Source organism: Battus philenor, unplaced genomic scaffold (assembly GCF_028537555.1).
Source record: "Battus philenor isolate CCGP_79_NKW_IND1 unplaced genomic scaffold, ilBatPhil1.0.hap1 SCAF_18, whole genome shotgun sequence".
Taxonomy (NCBI): domain Eukaryota; kingdom Metazoa; phylum Arthropoda; class Insecta; order Lepidoptera; family Papilionidae; genus Battus; species Battus philenor.
This window is the reverse complement of record NW_027181680.1, coordinates 4803603-4824399: the sequence shown is the minus strand read 5'-3', so window position 1 is coordinate 4824399 and position 20797 is coordinate 4803603. Positions and strand designations below refer to the sequence as shown.

General features: G+C 33.7%; 2 protein-coding genes across 9 annotated transcripts in view; both read left to right on the top strand.

Moving 5' to 3' along the window:
• Kat60 (Katanin 60) overlaps positions 1–15740 on the top strand; it is a 45056-nt gene extending 29316 nt beyond the window's left edge. For both annotated transcript variants that reach the window (XM_068763395.1, XM_068763396.1), the window contains 8 exons: positions 2734–2863; positions 5552–5712; positions 6681–6839; positions 8226–8347; positions 9439–9618; positions 12154–12312; positions 13621–13844; positions 14352–15740. In XM_068763395.1, coding sequence (XP_068619496.1) covers positions 2734–2863; positions 5552–5712; positions 6681–6839; positions 8226–8347; positions 9439–9618; positions 12154–12312; positions 13621–13844; positions 14352–14550 — 1334 coding nt within the window. In that variant the 3' untranslated portion in view covers positions 14551–15740. The remainder of the gene's footprint in view (positions 1–2733; positions 2864–5551; positions 5713–6680; positions 6840–8225; positions 8348–9438; positions 9619–12153; positions 12313–13620; positions 13845–14351) is intronic.
• Positions 15741–17837: 2097 nt separating this feature from the next.
• Positions 17838–20797, top strand: part of osa (trithorax group protein osa) — a 101507-nt gene continuing 98547 nt past the window's right edge. For all 7 annotated transcript variants that reach the window (XM_068763713.1, XM_068763712.1, XM_068763711.1 and 4 more), the window contains exon 1: positions 17838–19021. In XM_068763713.1, the coding sequence (XP_068619814.1) occupies positions 18476–19021 (546 nt within the window). In that variant the 5' untranslated portion in view covers positions 17838–18475. The remainder of the gene's footprint in view (positions 19022–20797) is intronic.

Genomic DNA, 20797 nt, shown 5'->3' with positions numbered 1-20797 from the left:
AAAAAATTTACAGATTTATTTTATTTTGGCGGGGAGCATTGACATCGACATAGTTATCGATTATTCTTTCTCTTGACCTCCTTAAATAGTTGCCGTTTCGTGGAGACGGACCTTTACAACGTTCCGATTTAACACGCAAGCTCGACGTAATTGCCAAAGAAACCAGTTAAGGGAGCAGGGCAGCCCGGAACGCGTTTCGAAAGTGCCCACGGACGGATAGCGGTGATGATAATCGATTCAATTTGATTGTAATCTGAAAAAAAAAAATCTAATTACCCTTGAATTTTTCATACCAACGATTAGGCTCAACAAACTTATGATATATAACGATATAATAATAATAATCTTGAAAGTACAAAATATCATTTTTATATAGGGTGATTGGTTATAGGTATAAAAGAGGTTCACCTCATTATATTCATATACAGCACATTTGTCAATAAACATTTTTTTTATTCAACAAAACAATTAGAGTTTTAGAATAATCACTTTAAACGGGATGCTGACTGCGACACTGCGACAGGCTTCTGGCAGGAAAAAATTGCAGGGAATCTGAATTTTGAAAATGTTTTTTTTATTTTACTATACGAGTATCATTACGTTATTTATTATTTCTGTAACGATTGTTTTTTGAATAGAATGTGGTACAATTACATTAATTGACAGTGAATAAGCTATACATTCATCTCTTTACAGCTTTAATCTGTATAACCAACCACCCGGTATACATATCGCTTTGTTTATGTGTATATTCATATTCAAAAAGAGACGAAGGTGAACATTAAGATGAAAGTTCCGACGCAGGGAGACAATGCCGTCCGACTGGGCGCCTGTACCGTTAACGACAATTTTCTATGTCCATTTGTTCTAAGTGAAGTACGTTACAAATGATGCGCAGTTTGTCTCCATCGCAGTGACATTTTACCGCAATATATCTAAAGAGTAATAACAAAATAGTTATTTGATCAGTGCAGTTGTTATAACAGTAGTTAAAAGTTTTAGAGGGGGTGAATGTATAGCTGTCAATTACATGCTTTTTATTCAGTCAGTTGTATCATCTCTCTATTACTTTAGTTATCAATGCAGATTTGTTAAATTAAATCTAGAAACTTAACTTTAACTTAGTCCATAATATCAGTATCGTTTTTCTTAAGTAATTATAAAAGCCAGTTTAGATCAGCTCGGCCAAACACTTACACCCCGAGACACAAGGACCCTGTTAATGTATTTACACCATATCCAAAATCAATGGTTACTCAAATATTTTTTTTCAAATTAATTCAAATTGCGTATTAATTTTACACATTGTTTACTATCTGTTCCTGCAGACTGTACAATTAGAAATGAACTGCCTGTCGCTTTCCAATAGAAAAAATAGATTAATGTATCACCCATTTGCTAATAAATATACATTCACCGTTTAAGCTTTTACTACCTATTTCAAATCGCTTTGTATACGGTAATCGGGAAGAGATAGTGTTTTCAAAATTACTTCATTGTGCAGTTATGCAGACAAGGAAGATGCCCTGTATTGATCATCTTAACCAAAACAGTAGTCTTACAAATTTTGCTGTATTGCGCATGGAGAGGGTTATCGAACTTTCGAGACTCTAGTACAAAGATGAAGGCATAATTTCATACATGTATGTAGATATTACAGATCACAGTTATTATACCTTTGTATATCTGTTAGTGATATTAAATATGGGTAATATATGATGGTTTATGTCTATAAAACTGATAGTATTTATGTTTAGTTGACTAATATATCAATTATTTTATTTATTTAAAAAGGCAAGAAAACAGCAAATCAATACAAGTTTAATATTAGTATAATAATGCAAAATTGTGCATGTGCCGTAGGCCACAGATAACATAATTACGGCCACAACCCTAGCCATAATTATGCTTACTTATGTGTGAACTTTAATAAATGAACTGTACAAAAACAATATTAAATGTCTTGGTAAATAATTTTAAAACCAGACACGAACTATAGAAAGATTTTATACTTTCGTTATAGGAATGTATAGTAAATTATTTATGAAGTTTTTAGTAAATTTGTTGGTCATGCAACTTTATTTTCTATTATGAAGTATAATAAAGATTAGATTAAACTTATATGTGTGGCATTCTTTTAATTTAATCATGTATTCACAAGTACACTATTTACACGATGACAGAAAATCCTTACATTATGCCGAATTCGAGTATTTTTTTTATTGAACTAAAATTATATTTTGTGTACATATTATTAAATCATGAATTAAAAAAAACAGTATTCTCAAACAGACTTATACTTCGGTGAAAGAATCCTTTCTAGAGAAACATTTGGAGCTGTTTCCCATAGCGTTAACGCGGTTGTTGTTTATTTTTAAGTTCTAAAATTATCAAATAGAAAATTGTAGTGATTAAGACAGCTACAGGGTGTTGAAAACATGACAGAAATAGAAATAGAATCCGCTGGGATATCAACGGCGTGGGTCGGGGCGTTAGTGCGTTAGCGGAAGTGGAGGGTTAGGCACGTATACCAAAACAATGTTGTCATTTGACTGCCCGTCTCGTCGCCGCGTCATATGCTATAAAATGACTTATTGTTGTGTACACAAGTAAAGATTATAAGAATTTACGATCTATTTATCATCCTTAATACCATTTAGAAACGTTATTTTAATTTTAAACCTACGTAATTATTTAGTGGCTAATGTTATAATTGAGTTTATTGAATTTCAGACATCGAAGACCTGCCCACGCGAGACCCGATGTGGGGCCCGGCGCCTCATGAGCTCGATCCAGACATCTGGCCGCCGCCGCCCGACCGCGATCCCAACGCGTGGCCGCCCCCCACCAGTGTCGAGCACAAGTAAACTCTTATTAACACGTTGAACGCTATATAAACAATGAAATATTTCCATATAGGCCACGCGGCTCATCGGTGAGACATCTCTCACTGAATTATTTAAGCTAGTCACCCTAGCCTTTTTCTATATCGCAAAAACTAGACGATAAAAATCACTAAAGATTATTTTACGTATGAATAATCCCATTTTATATAATTTACGATGAGAATCTCATTTCATAAAGTAATTGATTTCCTGGTTTTGGTCTGAATGCAAGTAGTACGCCAGGCTCACCGGTGGTCCGTCCGTCGTAAAACATACGTGTTAACGATTTAGATAACGACGACATCAAAGGACTTGTTACTGTTTATTGCTCACACTTCTATGAACTACTCTCATCACAATTGGGTCTCTGGCGCCCTTTCTTTGATACACGAAGTTTTATGGTCCAATATTACGTAGTAAAAAGGTCGTTGCAGAGGACCACTCTAAGCCTGCGCCTTCTTAATATGTCGCCTTCAAGTCATGTATGGGTATACCACGTATCGGGTAGGTTTTCCCTTAATAACGATTAACTGCAGAAGTTTCTTCCGTCGTATTTGGCCAGTGGCAATGATAGCTAAATGTGTTGATATGCGATAGGTGTATGGTGTGTATTAAATATATATATTAATGGGGTAATTGTATAGCTTATTTGTTGTCAATATTGTATGATAGACCCTATCCACAAATCAATGCTTTCAGAAATATTCAACAACGTTATAATAAAATAATAAGAAATAATATTTTCAAAATTCTGATACAAATATGCACATCACAGACTTTGTACTACCAGAAGTTATTGGCCTATTGCATTCCAATAGACAAAATACGTATATCAGTCAGACTTATCATTTTATACATGTTGATTATAAATAGTTGTAAAAGCTTTAAATCTTTTTGATTACAGATGAGCTTTACAGCTTTTAAAATTTGTTATCAAATAATTGCTAACAAGCAAACAATATTTGCCAATTACAAAACAGACACGTAACCTTACATATGACTATAATTACTAACCCGCCGCTTTGTTTATAAACCCCGTAATGTTTTTACTAATTCACGATACCGCACGTGTTCAATAGAAGAAAAAGTATATACAAGAAACGTGTAACGGTGTGTAATTCAATACCTCTGTACGTGAGTTACGCGGTTGCGGTGTTATTTTCAGTGCTAAACGTCGCGGATTCGATCTCGTTTAATTTTTTATATGTTTCTTCTTTGGTCTTGATTAAAATTTTTGTTACATTCAGTATGTAAATGAACTATTCCGAATAAAAAAGGCCGAATATAAGTCTACCAGCATTTATTGCAATAAATAGTTGAAATATGGGGTCATGAACAAAATGTAAAATAGTCCAATCACTTCACTTTTTATAATTCTATTTGAATTACAGCAATCGCAAGAAAATTTTAAAGGTTATAATAATACAAGGTTTAGAGTAAAATAAATACAACGCATTTATGAATCAATTGTTCAGGTTATTGTGCCTAGTTGTCGTTACAATAGAAATTATCAACACATTCAATAACGACCCTTGGTTGTTGATTTCGCGCCAAAACTATATATTATTAATATGAAGTTTACATTTTTTGATACCGGTACAATTTTTTTTTTAAATCACAGTGCAGTAAAGTGTCTTCAATTAATGTTAAGAGTTATGCTCTTCTCTTTACTCAGATGTTAGTTCGGCTTTGAAAATACAAAAATCAGAATAGCACAGTCTTTATGGATTAAAATTTAGTCATTGTACGATACGTTTCTTCAATTTTAGTCTGCTGTCTTTTACAGCTTCGCTGATTTAGAGGTGACAGGGAACTGAAGTGTACATATTTTTACAGTAAATAAGCTCGAGAGCTCCCCCGGGAGCGGCTCGGGCCATTACTTTAATGATTTTTTCGTACTGGCTTCCCGTCGATCTTATCAAAAATTGTTAAAACGGATGTTCCATGGACTGACTAAGCGCAAAGGACATAGAAAAGGAACCTCATGAGTCTAGTCTATCACTTAATAAGCATTTAACATTCTGCTGCAATGGTGGTACCAGAGAGTTAAACACGATTCGTGTGAATTATAATATTAACTTAGTAATTCCTTATATGCCTCGATCATTCATTCTCATCAATGCCTCAAGCATCCTCTGAACTAAAATATAACACTTGCGACTATTTTTAGCTAAAGTTTTTTTTACACACTATAGACGTAGAGATTTCGAGCCGTATTTGAAAGTTTGTAATTTTCGCGAGCTGAAATCAAAAACCTATTAAAATACAGAAATTATATTCGTATTATTAATAAAAGTACAAAATGTGTAAAAACAGACCTTACTTTCATTTATAATTCTATTAAATCAAGTGAACATGAGGCGACAGTATTTCTTCCCGGATGCTTACTAGTTAATATTAATCGGTGTTTAAATTTCACGATAATATATATTTTTAAATCATACCACAAACATAAAAAAGGAACTCTGGTACATATTTCGAGAGCCTTAAATAATTCTGCAAAGAGCCGCGTACGGCGTGCATGCTGCAGGAAGTACCCTGCTATAGGCGATCTCCTGGTTTGGTGACTATAAATCAGAAAACTTGTATGTTTAAGTAATATAAATACGTTTGAGATTGGTGTTGAGAGAGGTATATATTATATATTGGTATATGTATGATAACAGAGGCCCGCCAGCGATGAAGTCGGCCCGCAACAACACGCGCAACAACCGCGATGCCAAGAAGCCAACCACAGCACAGCGCAACGCCACCGCATCGCAGCGGAAGACCTCCGACGTCAAGAACCCTAAGATCAACAGCAAAGCGCACCCGCACACACACAGCGGTAAGCTTACAACTACACAGACATTTGTACGACAAGCAGTGTTTTGGTGGTAACACCTGTACAGCCCCTTTGGTGCAATGTCACACAGTTATGTTACAAAATCATCTGTAACAAGTCAACTACTTATACCCTTGTAAAATAAGAATTAATGCTATCGTGCTATTGTTTGACCGCAGATACAGACAGTAATAGCTTCAATAATGCCTATCTAGACGGCTTCTATAGCAAGAGAACTATTTTCAGTCGGTCAGTCCGCCGTCAAAAAGTGGCATTGATGCTGTTTTTTTAGGCGCTGTACATTAGGGAGTCCTATTCTACACAGTGAAGTTGTGATAGCGTATAGAGTTAACCCTAATTCGAACCCGACTCACCGCCAAGCGTGTTAGGGCCATGCTCCCAGAGCGACAATGAATGTGAAGCACTCATGGTACAATGTCTCAATCGAGGTTGCGGTCCGGTTGTGGACCTTTGAGACCGACGTCATAAGGCACGGTACATTGGTTTCGGTTGCACTATAATTGAATCTCACTTCTACATATAGGTAAATTTAATTGTTCCTTTGTTTGATACTAATAAACATATATACAAATATATCACATTAAATAACATTGGACGTACAACAGTGCAAGAATAGACCTAAAATGTTTTTGAAATAAATATGATTTGGTAAACTTATTTATAACGTACTATTGTTTACCAATTCATAAAAATATATTGACTGAACTAAAATTAAAAGCAAACTTGACATATTTAAGCTTAATCCACTAAAAGATATACACGTAAAACTTGTGATAATCATCGTAAAGCATTTTTAAATATTCTATATAGATGAAATACCTTTGATATCATTTTTTTATTTACTCATTCTACAATGTAAAAAATAATAAATTAGCATGAATATGCTAGTAAATTCATTCGTCGTTTTTAGTAATCGTAAATATAAACATATAATTTTTCAATTATTGCAGCAAAATCAAAAGATGCGGGCAACAAAGAGCACAGTGGCGGTAAAGACAAGCAGGACCGGGACAACAACAACGGCGACACGGACGACGAGCGGCATAAGGAAGAGGAGCGCAGGTTCGAGCCCCCGTCTGCCGCCGACGGAGATCTAGTCGACATGCTAGGTGAGAGAGACCATATCGCTCTACACCATTCACTATCATTGTATCCTAGAATAACACCTAAGCAAATAAGATTAAAAAAGATCAAAATACCGATGATGATGTAGGGATCCAAGACGTGGTCGCTTAGAATAGGCTTTATAAAAAGGCTCAAGGTCACTAAGAGCAAGAGAAACTGCTGTGCTCGGAGCTTCCCTACAAGATCGAATCTAAAATGAGGACTTCCACAGAAGAACAAAGATCACCGACTTAGCTTCAAGAATTGCTCGTCTAAAGTGATAGTGTGAGGGGCCATTGTTTGTGCAAAATCAAAATATTCTTTATTCAAATTGACTGTTACAAGCATTTTGGAATCGTCTATCAATATAAATGTCAGTCAGTCCTATGGAAAGATTATCACAGCACAAAAGGCAGTTCTGCTGAGAAGAGCCGGTGATAAACTCAACAGTTGCTCTTTTCAAATATAGTTATACAATGAGTCCATGATATTAATTAGTTTCCCTAGTAAGCAATCAACAACATTTAATTCTACACATTTACATCAGTACACCATTCTTAGATATTATACATTTTTCCATTAATATGTTATTATTATAAATTTTAAATTTCTCTAGTGGCATATCTTAAATAGTTTGTGGAATTTTATTGTACATACATAAAGCATGTGCCATAAATAATTTATTTATTTTTTTAAGACGAAAACTGCCAGTAATCAGCTTATTTTTATTACTTTTATAAAAATAATGTCTGTCATATAGTGTGGCGCAACCGTATGATGCCAGCTATATTAATAAAAACTTCTCTTCTCGCAAAGAATACCAAGCTGCCATGGAGTTATATAGCCCGCACAAAATCACAAATGTTTATAAGTAAATCGCGAAGTGCAAATATTGATTTAATATCTACAACCTTACCCCAGAGTAATATGCCTTAGGACAATGTGCTATGAAAATAGCTAAAATAAACGAGTCTGTCTGTATTGCAATCGAAGACTGTTGGAGCCGAATGATTCAAGAGGCGACTCTCCAACTAGGTGATGACCGAAGCCATTATCAATGTCGCGGGATTGCAATGGGTGTCTTTCAACTGAAATTATAATGATGATATTCGTTACTAGCTATGTCCCGTCCGTTCCACGAGCTTAATTAAATGGAATTTCGTAAAATCATTTTCAGCTGACCTACTCGTTAAAAATCATTACATTAATAGAAAATGCTTACATATAAGCCAACGTATCTGAAAGTATTCTTTATACAGGCAACTTATGGACATAAATTGATTGTGTACTCAGCATATCTTAGTTTTTAAAACAATACATGTTACGATACTTAACTCCTTATCTGCACTGCTTAGTTTCATTCAAATGACAATTGCTATTTGTAATTTCAGAAAGAGATATAGTACAAAAAAATCCAAACATTCGATGGGATGACATCGCGGACCTGACAGATGCCAAGCGGTTGCTAGAAGAGGCCGTTGTTTTGCCCATGTGGATGCCGGATTTCTTCAAGGTGTGTTTTACCTTTCCTATTCCCTAATGAAATGGTTATTTAACAAAAATATCTCTAAGTAGGATCACTTTATAAAGAGACCGTTTGCGTAACCCTCGAGTCATCTGTCTATATATTAGTATTGACTTTTTGTTCAGTGCGATCACTAGGCCGGCCTATTTGTTTATTAATATTTAAAAATAACTTATACAGGTTAGGTAAAATTCTAAAAGATATATACGACAAGCAGAGGGACCATTTTTATAAAGATCTTGTGATGAGTGAGACTAACTTCAAAATGATTTACTTGTCAGTGTTTTTCATCTATCTTGTATGTTCTAAACATACATGAGATAAATATTATTGACTTTTTTTTCACCACATTGAAGTGTCAACCCATTACATAACGTGTTGTGTAGCTAAAGGGAATTCTGGTAGGCATACTTCGGCACTTAATCTCCACGGAATTGATAATTTTGCTATGGGAGTAGAATTTTGTTTTGTTGACTGTCCGAAATCCCGAATATTGATTGGTAAATTTTAAGATTTTAAAAGAAGATGGCAATGTGATACTTTCATGGACCGAATCACCAATTCTCCTTGTAATAATAATTAAAAAGACATGTATTCATTCTGTTCTAAAACGATAACAGTGAAAGTACTATTGTAATATATAATAAGTAAAATATTTGTAATTAAATACCAATGTTTTTTTTATCATAAATAATAAAATCTAATTATTACTTTTAAATATGTCAATATTTCTGTTTAGCCTGGAATAATATTCCAGGCTAAACAGAAATATTTGTTGTTTGTCTTATTATTGTAATGAGTATGTTATTACAATAGTGTATATATGTACAATAGTAATAACATACTCATTACATTAATAAGACAGTTTCAAAGATGATTACCTGTAAAATTATCTGTTCTTTACCCATCTCACCATTAAAATTACAGATTTTACCAGGGTGTCTCTATATATAAATATGAATAAGTTATCTCAAGGTCTATGTATAAAGTTGACATCAAATGCCCAACTTGACCATTATATGGTTTTAACAAATTTTGTTTTATAATGTTAATAAATATATAGCTTATCGTGTTCGCAGGGGATCAGGCGTCCGTGGAAGGGCGTGTTGATGGTGGGCCCGCCGGGTACCGGCAAAACAATGCTGGCGAAAGCGGTGGCCACCGAGTGCGGCACCACGTTCTTCAACGTGTCCTCCTCCACGCTCACCTCCAAGTACCGCGGCGAGTCCGAGAAGCTTGTGCGATTGCTATTTGAAATGGTCAGTAAGGCTGTGCGGAACATGTACATGAATAAATTGACTGCTGATAGACGCTGAATTTTACGTAATGATATTGCAGTTTATAAAGTGCCTAATATACTTAGTTAATAAAATAACTAGAAATAAATTTGATGGTGATTTGTATGCTGTGAAGGCAAGAGCGAGGTATAACAGAGAAATGTCTATAATCTGCTGAAGGATTTAGGCCTGTCAAGCAAAAAACAATTCATTTCTGGAAGCTTCTTACGAATCATCATCATTGGTTGGGACATTTGAAATTTGGTTAGATAGGGAGGTTAGGTAAAGGTGGGTGCTGCTGTATGGGTCATCAACTCCATACCCAACCCCTCTCACATGATGCAGCCGACACTTGCACGTCGAATGCTTGACATGCATGGAATGGAAGTTATGTTTCAAGCTCAAGAGTGCAAATGCTATGATCATGAGAATTTTATATATCTAAACCTTGATTAGCAATGCATTTTAAGCAGCGGTGTGTATTTACCAACAAGGAAAATCGCTGTGTTTCCAACGTGGGCCCCTCGTCCCACAAGGGGGTAACACTATTATTAAGCCGAGCAATTCGAAAAAAGCATTTATAGAATATAGCGGGCAGTCAAAGTGGTTCACTTTTAATATTTTTGAAAGCAATTGGTAAAAGCATATTATCATTTGAGCACTTAAAATTTCTATTGTTTTTAGACTGTTTTGCATACAGTAGTTTGCGTGGATTGAAGTCAAAATAAGAATAATAGTAATGTTGTCATTATTCAATATGTACACATCCTGACACCGTATATCAATTGGTTAAACAAAAAAAGCATAATTTTCAATACCTGCATGTTTTAAATACATACTGCAAATAATCTTTTGTGATGATCCTCTTCAATTCTAATGTTTTTTTACACAAATAAAACAAATGTTACCGCATATTAACATACTAAATACTAACCGCAATTTGGCGTAATTAATTCAATATGATGCAAGTTAATAATATAATACTTTGTGTTTTGCGAGAAAGACCCGTCGGAAATATATATCTCCTTCATATCTTTCAACTCTAACATGCGGTAGAGCTAGAAGCGAGAGGTTTAACAGTGAAATCTCTCTATAACGTGCTGAAAAATTTAAGCCCATCAAGAGAAAAGATCGGCTAATTTCAGGAATAGGCTTCTAAAATAGCATTAATAAGAATATTTTAAATTTGGTTAGGAAGGGAAAGAATTTGGGTCCGTTAACGCCAATATATTGCAAGGAGGTTATCTTAAACCTTATTCATTGATCATCGATAACCTTGAGTACTGTGTCCAGTTTCTTCTATAACGTAAATTTATGAAATGCTGTTGCAATTGTATATAGTGCGACTCTATTAGCCATGTTTATAAATGAACTGAATTAATACTAGGTACTATCTTCGTATTTGCTTTAAGACTTTTAATGGAACAGTAATAACACTATGGCGATTTGGCATATAAAATATGAATGCTGAAAAAAAGTAACAAACTTTTCCACCATAGTTATATCTCATGTGTCTTCATTTGTGACAGCCATTTGCAAAAAGAATAATCTTAAGTAAAAAATCTTAAAAAGATACTGAATAAAAGCAGTGCAAATAATAAAAAAAGTTATGTACACAGTTACAGCTAATGCTTAGGGCAGACTATTTGAAATAAAATTTGATTTTAAAAATCATTATCATCAAGCTGGTAGATCTTTACTTTGGCAATTTCACTAGTGTTGGACAAATCTTCAGTGTCGTACATATAAATAGATATTTAAAAAAAAATTATACATAATTATGCTTGTCAAACTACATCCTAACCTAACTAAAACTGGTACCAGTGCATTTTGAGTACAAGCTTCATTCACTTATTGGAACCAGCCCACATACAAACCTCTGTGTACCAGTTTACAATACATCATTTTAGGTTGGATTGAAAAGTAATCTCGAATTGTGAAATGACAAACAAGAATGTGGTTTGGCGGTGTGTGGGATTTGATTGGCTTAATGTCCCAAATTTAATGACAAGCAATGTAATTTTTTTAATGGAGTAATTACAGATGTATTGTACTCTTCTTCTCAACATGTGTGCATTTGTGTGTAACCATCAGCGGTCGTTCTGTGGTTGAAATGATGATGTTGATTAAGTTTTGAGAAATAAATGAAATAAACTTTGGACTTAAAGTACTTGGAGGTTGTATGAGAAGTCTCCGTGTAGACAGAACCACATAAAAACAGGCAGTTAAAGATATTCCAAAGAGGTCAAGGGTAACAAATTGACAACCCAAGATGCGATTGTATGGGTAATTTTTGAGTCAATTTCTTGGCTTTATTCAATATAACTGTTAGTATTGCTCGTCTAAAGTGACTGAAGTCGTTGGGGACGAAAAGTTTCCAAGTGACGACCGCGAGTCACGAGAAATGCTGGATTGGGGCAGCGCAAAACCGGTCACACTAGCAAAGAAGGCCTGTGCCTTGTGGTGTACATCTATCGACCGATATGATGATGATGACACTGACTGAATGTCTTTCAGGCGCGGTTCTACGCGCCGAGCACGATCTTCATAGACGAGATCGACTCGCTGTGCTCGCGACGCGGCTCAGACAGCGAGCACGAAGCGTCGCGTCGCGTTAAGTCTGAGCTGCTGGTGCAGATGGACGGCCTTGGCTCTGCCACCGACGAACCTGCAAAGGTAACATAGCATATGGTGCCCCTTTTTTAAAAAAACAAACTATCTAGATTACCCACTAAAATTTACTCATACCATGATTTGTAAAAAGACTACAACTAAAATTGGCGTTTAAACCGTGACTCCGAACACTCAACTTTCTAAACCTGGCAACGGTTTATGTAAAAATATATATTTCAAGTTTTGTTATCTCTACATCATGACATTTCGAAAGTACCTACCAAAGAACCACCTATTCCAAAGAAAAAAAAATTGTTTAATAACAAAGTCTTGCCAATAAATCTCGATATGAGTACGCGCCCCAGGGGTGGTCAGTAGGCTTCTGAAATAACGCATTGGTGCAACGGATCAACCTCTTGCAGGCATGCCCAAATCACAGCCTGCGTAATGAAATATTCTGGGCCCGTGATTAAAAAATATTAGCATTCAATATGTAGTGACACATGAAATAAATTCTGAATTTAAAGTATTTAAAACCAGGAGACTCAACCTGTCTACAATATTAATAAAGTAATTTATTTATAAAAAAAATCTCTATTTTGAAACTTTTTCCTAAAGTTATAAGTTGATTATTAAATTACATCTATGTTACAATTCCATTTTTATTCATATTTTTCGAGCAGTAATAAGTTTGTCTAGGTCTGGCTTGTGGCCTAAACCAGTTGGACACACCTATTCTATAGGATATATCCACCTGTATGTGTATGTATCTTTACTACATTAATATAAATCAAAAACTTTCCTGTCGATTAGCAATAAATGTGACCGCATGGCATTATTTATTCTCCTTTTTGGGAAATCAAAATTTTTAGCATTTTTTTCCACCGGAAAATATTTTCACTATAAAGGGACTTCATAGAATCCTTCATGGGTTCTAAGTGAAAGCATATATAATAAAGTTCAACAAGATATCTTAGACCATCCTGGTTGGTGGTTGGCACCAACTTAGTTTTAAATCTAAAATTGAAAGAACAATATTAAATAAGACATTAAAGAATTCAAGGGATTTTAGTTAATCAAAATGTGTGGAACTTGCTTTGATGACATATTTTCATAAATAATATCATGATGTATAAATCAAAAATTGTTATATTTCATTTTAAAGAGCAACTATTGAGTTTCTGGCCGACTCTTCTCAACGGATCAGAAATTATTACCAGCAGTTACTTACTACGCGTAATGTTAAAATAGTCGACGATTCAAAAGCATAGTAAATGCCTACCTACAATATAGATATTTTGTGTGTGACCAATTCAAACAAACTTTAAATAAAGAAAAACAGACATTTGATCAAGCAACATTTTTTAACAGGTAGTCATGGTATTAGCAGCAACAAATTTTCCGTGGGACATCGACGAAGCGTTGCGGCGTCGACTCGAAAAGCGAATCTACATACCGCTCCCTACGCAAGAGGGTCGGGAAGCGCTTCTACAGATCAACCTCCGGGAGGTTAAGGTGGACCCGGAAGTGGACCTCCGTGCTATCGCGAAAAAACTTGAAGGGTACTCAGGAGCTGATATCACTAACGTTTGCCGGTAAGTTTTGACACACACCTTAATAACTAAACCTTTATTCATATTGCATTCTATCCACAAAAGGAAAGCAACAGTGCCTCTGTTTCAGTACCTTTATTAGAAATCTGATAACTTTACCAGCGATGATTATGGTTTTAGTTTTACAAACAAGTAATTTGATACACTGTGTGAATTATATAACATTAACCAAAATGATCCAAATGGGTGAAAAATACGAAACATTTATTATATGTACAATTCCACAATGGGTGCGCTAAGTTAAGACCCATAGACTAAAACAAAATTTGTTTCAACAATGAGAAAATGTTAGTGTAATAAAGACGACATGCGCTAACATAAAAGCTTGGCACATAATAATTCTTAGCTTATTTAACGTCTAATAATTTCTTTAGCTTTAAATTAGCTAGTAGCTACTATAGTTACCAAGACTAGATTAAAGTTACAGAGACATTTCCTATTTTATGTTCTTATTTATATGTATTTCTAAATGTATTTCCGAAATTACAGAGACGCGTCAATGATGTCGATGCGAAGAAAAATAGCAGGTTTGAAACCAGAACAGATCAAGCAGCTTGCCAAGGAAGAGTTGGACTTGCCGGTGACGAGGCAAGACTTTATGGAGGCGCTGGCCAAGTGCAACAAGTCAGTGTCCAAGGGCGACATACAGAAGTACCTCACGTGGATGGACGAGTTCGGTTCCTCTTGATTGATGTAGTACGCCTCCAATGTAAATTAAGTGCACATCAAGTTTAAAGACGTAAAAAACAAAAAAAATGCAACAGCAGTGTGAGACACGCTTTAAATTCTGTAAAAAGACCTTGTGTTATCAACATATTAAATATTAAACAAATTGCCTTATTGTAGATAAGTATTTTAAAGTCGCGAAATATTGCAGTATTAATACAAATATGATAGTGGAATATCTGAATGTTTTGCATGGAACAAAAAGCAAATGTTGACATTGTGGAAACATAGAATACATTCCCGGTGGAAAGAAAACAGTGTAAATAAACATCATTTTTACTAAGTTTGAATTTGCATCTGTATGTAAAATCAATAAAGTCATGTATTTTGTACAGTTTTAAGAGTGAAAATTTTTTTTGTATGATACTACTTCCCTGCTAAGTTACTGCTTGGCTAACTCGAGATCTGTTAATCACGTTTCCTACGCGCTCTGTTTCGATACACCGTGATCTTTGTACTTAAACTAGATTAATTTGAGATTTATAATTGTTTAGTTTTAATTTTATGCCATAACTAATTTATGTCTACATTTTTATAGAAATTTTATATAGATTTTTTTCAATTATGTTTATGTTGACTTTATGAGGACAATAATATATTTGGCGTCATAATTATTCGCTCAATTTTAAATTAATAATTTTATTAGCTTAGATTTAATAGCAAATTTGTAATCTGTCAATATTTTGCCTGGTGCCAGCATGGCAGACTATTCATTAACATACTAAACCATAAATTGCTTATTTAAGGACAATTGAACTAAAACTAAACTTTCAGTACAATGCACCAGTTACGACAAATGTTAATGTGTTATAAAGATAATGCCAATAATTTAAGATCGTAATTTATAATAGACCGTTAGACCACTAGTCTTGGTGTGATAGATGGGATCAGAGGTGATGTTGGCGTCTCAAATACCGTTGCTATAAACTGATACTGGAAAGGGCCCACCGGCAAGCAAAAGAATGTATACCAGGCAACACTGATTTCTTTTAGCCATATATGATTGTATTTATCAATTTAAAAATGAAGGTAAAAATTAATTCTTAACAATTCTTTTTTATATTTACATCAAAAATAAAGTAAAAATCATGTTCCTAATTATGCTCACGGCAATTAAACATGACCATTAACATTTTTTAAATTGTTATGACTTTAATAAAAATTACTGTTTATTAATTTACTGTGACAAGATAGTTGGTAAATATAATAATTTAATGACATGATATTGGTACAAAAAATATTTTTGCAACTGTGTTTAATCACCTTTGTATAACGGAAACAAAATAAAACAATTTTTAAATGCAGTTTCTCTTATTCCATTTACATTGTTTCATACACTAAAACCCTTTATTTGAACCCTTTCCGTGAAGAAAATGTAATTCATAAAGGTTAAAAAGTTATTATATACAACTTTGATCTATTTCATATAATTATAGTCCTAATTATTTCTCCTTAATCTATTCAGATTCAAAGTAATAAGTAAAAAATAAACTAAATAAGTTGTACAAAAAACTATACCAGATTTTTAAATTCAATATTTTTTTCTCTATTTCAAATATTTACAAGTTTCATATATATATAAAACTTGTGTGCTATAATGTTAACTGTTATAAACTTATATACTTCAGAAGAAATAACAACAAAGAACATTATAAGCATAAAGTCATTTCATATTTATTGTTGTTTGACAAATGCAAAATCCTACAAGTTGTTAAACATCTATACCTCCTTAATTATTTTTTTGGGAAAAATGAAAGAAGTAATTGTACATTGATTCATATATAATGTTAACTCTCCAGAGAATATAAATCACTGACTTAAAATCACGAGGCCTCAACACTGCATCAGTAAGAAATTTAGAAAAACAGAATATATTAATTGCATACAATATTAACGAATATATTTTTAAAGGTAATAACACTATCCCTGTAGATTTTAAATAAACTTTTTAACTTACTACTAACTTACTTTAAAATTCTAATGTAAGTTTTTACTATCAATCGTTCTTTATGTTGTAATTAATGACATATGTCAAGTAACCGTTAAGTTTTCACTTGGCGCCATATTCGCTGCTATGTACCTATGATGTTCACGTTCAACATCCTATAAAAAGAAAGCTTCAGTTAATAGTAAAATAAAAAACAATTAAGACCATGTTTCTCGTTTATAAACTATCCTACAACCAAATTATTCTCAAAGTCACCGACAGACTAGGCGACCCGGGAAAGGTAATTTCCAATACTATAAACTGTTTAAAACTTGTGTGTTGGCTAATGTTTTTTGGAAATTTCTTCCTAAAATAGTATAATATCACAGATTCAATAAAAGTTAATATTTTTTAATAAAATCGCATATACATCAACAGATAATGTAAATATGTCGGTCGTTCGAATTACTCGTCAAAGGTATATTAACTTGTGGCAGCACGCCATAAGGTTTGAATTAGATACCAAGCTTCAATACGTAGCAGTTTTCAAAACTGATTTATATGGTCTCAAGTCTTGCCTTAAGTAAACGAATAACCACAAATAGCCAATATTTTACTAGCAGTTTTTACAGATCAAGCTGGAGCAAAGAATTGGCAAAGAAAAAGTTAGACATGATTTGAAACATAAGGTCTTTAGTTTTTAACATTGTCACTGATTCTGAAATAAGAATGTTTTATAAGTTACATTATTGTTTAGCAATAGGACTGCTGGGTTATTTAATACTTTGGATTAAAGTAAATTTGTAAATTTTATACATAAGTATACATATCTAATAAGCAATAAAATTGAATAAGAGCGCTTATTAGTAAACAGAAATTTATTAGGTTATGTCTTGTATATGACTTAAAATTTTAATTGCTAATAATATGAAATCAAATAACTTTTTATAAAATGTAACAAACAAACACCAAAATGAATGAATATTTTCTTTTATTACAAACTAAAAATTATGTTTTATCTATTGCTTACATAAAATTTTAGAATGTTGGTATACAACACGTAGTCAATTATGATTTTTATGAATCTATCCCAATAAATAAAAGAAACAACAGTTTGAAAATGGTTTATAAAATCTTTTTTAAATAAATGTTCTTCAAAATTTTATTTTTCAATGTAGATAAGTTTAAATTTTGGAAAACTTTTAGTAATTGTAATACACATTTCAAAGTGAACATAGCAACGAAAGTCTTGGCGCCACCGGAACTGGTCATAGACAATTATAGATGTTGGCAATCCTGCAGTAACTACGTGGTCGCAATATTACGGAAATGTAAACATGCACAGATAATTCTTGATTAATTTTTCCATATTTGGTGCTCAGAGCTTAACATTTAAGGCTTATCATTATACTATTTCAAAATAATATACATCAGAGTCGATATCTGATTACACCCGCTGCTGTTGCAACATTTTTATTTTTCTGTCACCGCAGTGAAGATAGGCAAAAGCGTCACCGAGTGCTGTAGAATTTCAAGTCCGTTTAATGGCGGACGCTAATAATTTTGGAAGTTTCGTGATTCTATTGTTCTGTTTTGGGTATTCCATCTATCTATAGAATAGGGTATGAGTTTTGCAATAAGTGATAGCATTTGTAGTGTTATAAATGTGAAAGTGATATGAAATGTTCAGTGTGAACATGACAAAAGCGCCCGCTAGATATGTAACCTTTTCCATAACCTCGTTTACGCCAATGGAGTAGATATGTGATCGATGTGTGTGCGTCGGTGAACGATATTTCGTCAGTTTCGCGTTACAATTTGTGCAAAGTTTAGCGGCTGATTAGTGATGGAAGTGTCCGCGTCGCGGTTTTGCAATCCGACGCCCGTTTTCGATGTAACGTAAGTGAGCCGGTCGATCGCTAGAGCGAGTGTAAGCAGGGACGGCCGCCACCAGCCGAACATGGCTGCGACGCAGGCAGAGTCTCAGCGTAGCGAAGTGAACGTAGATCAGAGTCCATCGGAGCAGCTCAGTGAGTCGCGTAGCGCTCTGTTACAAAACGGCACCGACAAGAGCGTAGGGCGCGTTCCGCCCGATGGCGTTGTGAACACAAAAAGTAAATCGCCGATGTCGGTCGATCCGGGACAGCCACGCGACGGTGGCGAGGCACCGGGGCACGATCGGAGCGGAGATCGGCCAGTGACGGACCAGTATGGCCAGTATCGTTACCCAGATGGAGCAGATCCGTATTATGGCGCGCGACCTGGGTTCCCTGGCAAACCGCGGCCGCCTCCTCAACAGAGATTTTTTCCGGGGCAGCCTGCGTCACAAGCACCGGGCCCGACGCCCACACTCAATTCTTTACTCCAATCGAGCGGTGCTCCGCCGCACCGTTACCCAAACAGTTACGAGCAGCCACCGGCAGGGTATGGCCCGGCGCCTGGGTGGCCGCCACCACGGCCCATGCCTCCGTATAATCCTCAGGGTGGCCCATATAGAAATTCTACGGTAAGTTCCTTGTCTCAATAGTATTAGCTAGACAAAATGTTTTTTGAACACTGCACAAACTACATTTGTAGTAAATATAAATAATTATATAATATAATTTTAATAAATGTTTTAAAAAAATGAACAAATAAAATCTTATTTAAATTTTAAGGATTCTGGAACATAAACTCTTTATTAGTCCTCATATGATGACATCTAGTCAGACATCTTTCTTTTCCAAAGTCAACACAGCACATTTTTATTTTGATTTTTAATTTAAGGTAATTTTATGTACATTAGTAAAATTAATGGTCACTCGTAACAGAAGTTAAGAACATACTACATAATTTCTGAAAAGAATTTTTTTTTTACAATGATTCAGGTGTCCTTTTTTTACTTGTCTTGTTTGCCACTTCCAAATATTTATATTTTAAATATCATTTTTATATGCTGTGTCTTATAAACAACTGACAAATCTGAATAATATTTTTTCATCTCAGCGGTTGCCAAATTTATCTTGTTATTTATTAATTATGAATAGTGATGAATAAAGAGTTAAAGATTAGGAACTACTAGCAACATTCATATATTATTTTAATTGTTCAATTTCATAAGATAGAGGAGGGTTTCATAATCAAAAACGTAACTCCAATTTTAGGATTTCAGATAATTAATTGATGTTAATAAAATGTTGTGCACAAAATTATCAAGCACATTGAAGACATAAATTAGTTTTATTTTATTTTTAACACACAAAAATCAAAAATTGTATTAGAAATAAGCTAGATTGTTTTCTCAACCCTATAAAAAAGAGTAAGCATTTATGCATTTGCAATTTTAATGAACTTTATTTTGTAAAACTGTACCTATTTCATTTCAATGGTGACCCATTGTGTGTGTATTGTGCGTGCATTGTGTCTGTATCATCTGTCAAACCATAATTAATAACTTACTATTTGTTGCTATGTAATGATGGTAAAGTTAGAAAACTTAGTGTCTCAAGTCTTAAGAAGACATGAGATTCTAATGTTTATATTGTCATGTATAAATGTTTAAGATTTCTTGTGATTTCTTTGAGATTTTTATAACATCTTACTATTATAGATAGGCTATTTATTTAACATACTAAAAAAGCATCGCACTCTATTAGCAATGTTCGAAATGATTCAAAACCTAATTTTCACATTAAACCACAAATGAAAATGCTTATACATATGTTGCAATTTAATTAGGGTCTTAATCAGCAATTTTCTTTCTTTTTGCTGATCTTTATTCTTTTGAACTCTTAAAATTACAGATTTTGTGTTATAAATTCAGTATACTGTTGTTCATTAAGATCCTAGAAACACAGATATGAATGATGATATAGTCAATCTTTACAAATCTTTGTGGAATATAAATTTTATAGAATCTTCATGTTATAATATATAAGTTGTTATAAAGCAACATTAAAAGTTGTTTTGGAATGGACACATATTTTTATTAAATCATGTTTTTATCAAACATTACCTAAGCTAATGGAATAGTTCTAAGTTTTTACCATTTAAAACCTTTACTACCAACTTTACATGATCGACTAACTATATTTTTTTAATTAAAACAATTGTGTGGGACAAAGTGACAAAAATTGAACAAGAATCCTGATAGTGTTAATGTAAAAAGACTATATTAGCAAAAAAAACTATATTAGCTTTTTTTCCATTATTTGATTATTTTTCATTAGACCACTTGATAAATAGAATAATGTTTCTCTATAAAAATATTGTTATGAATTGCCATTAAGTTCATTATTTCAAA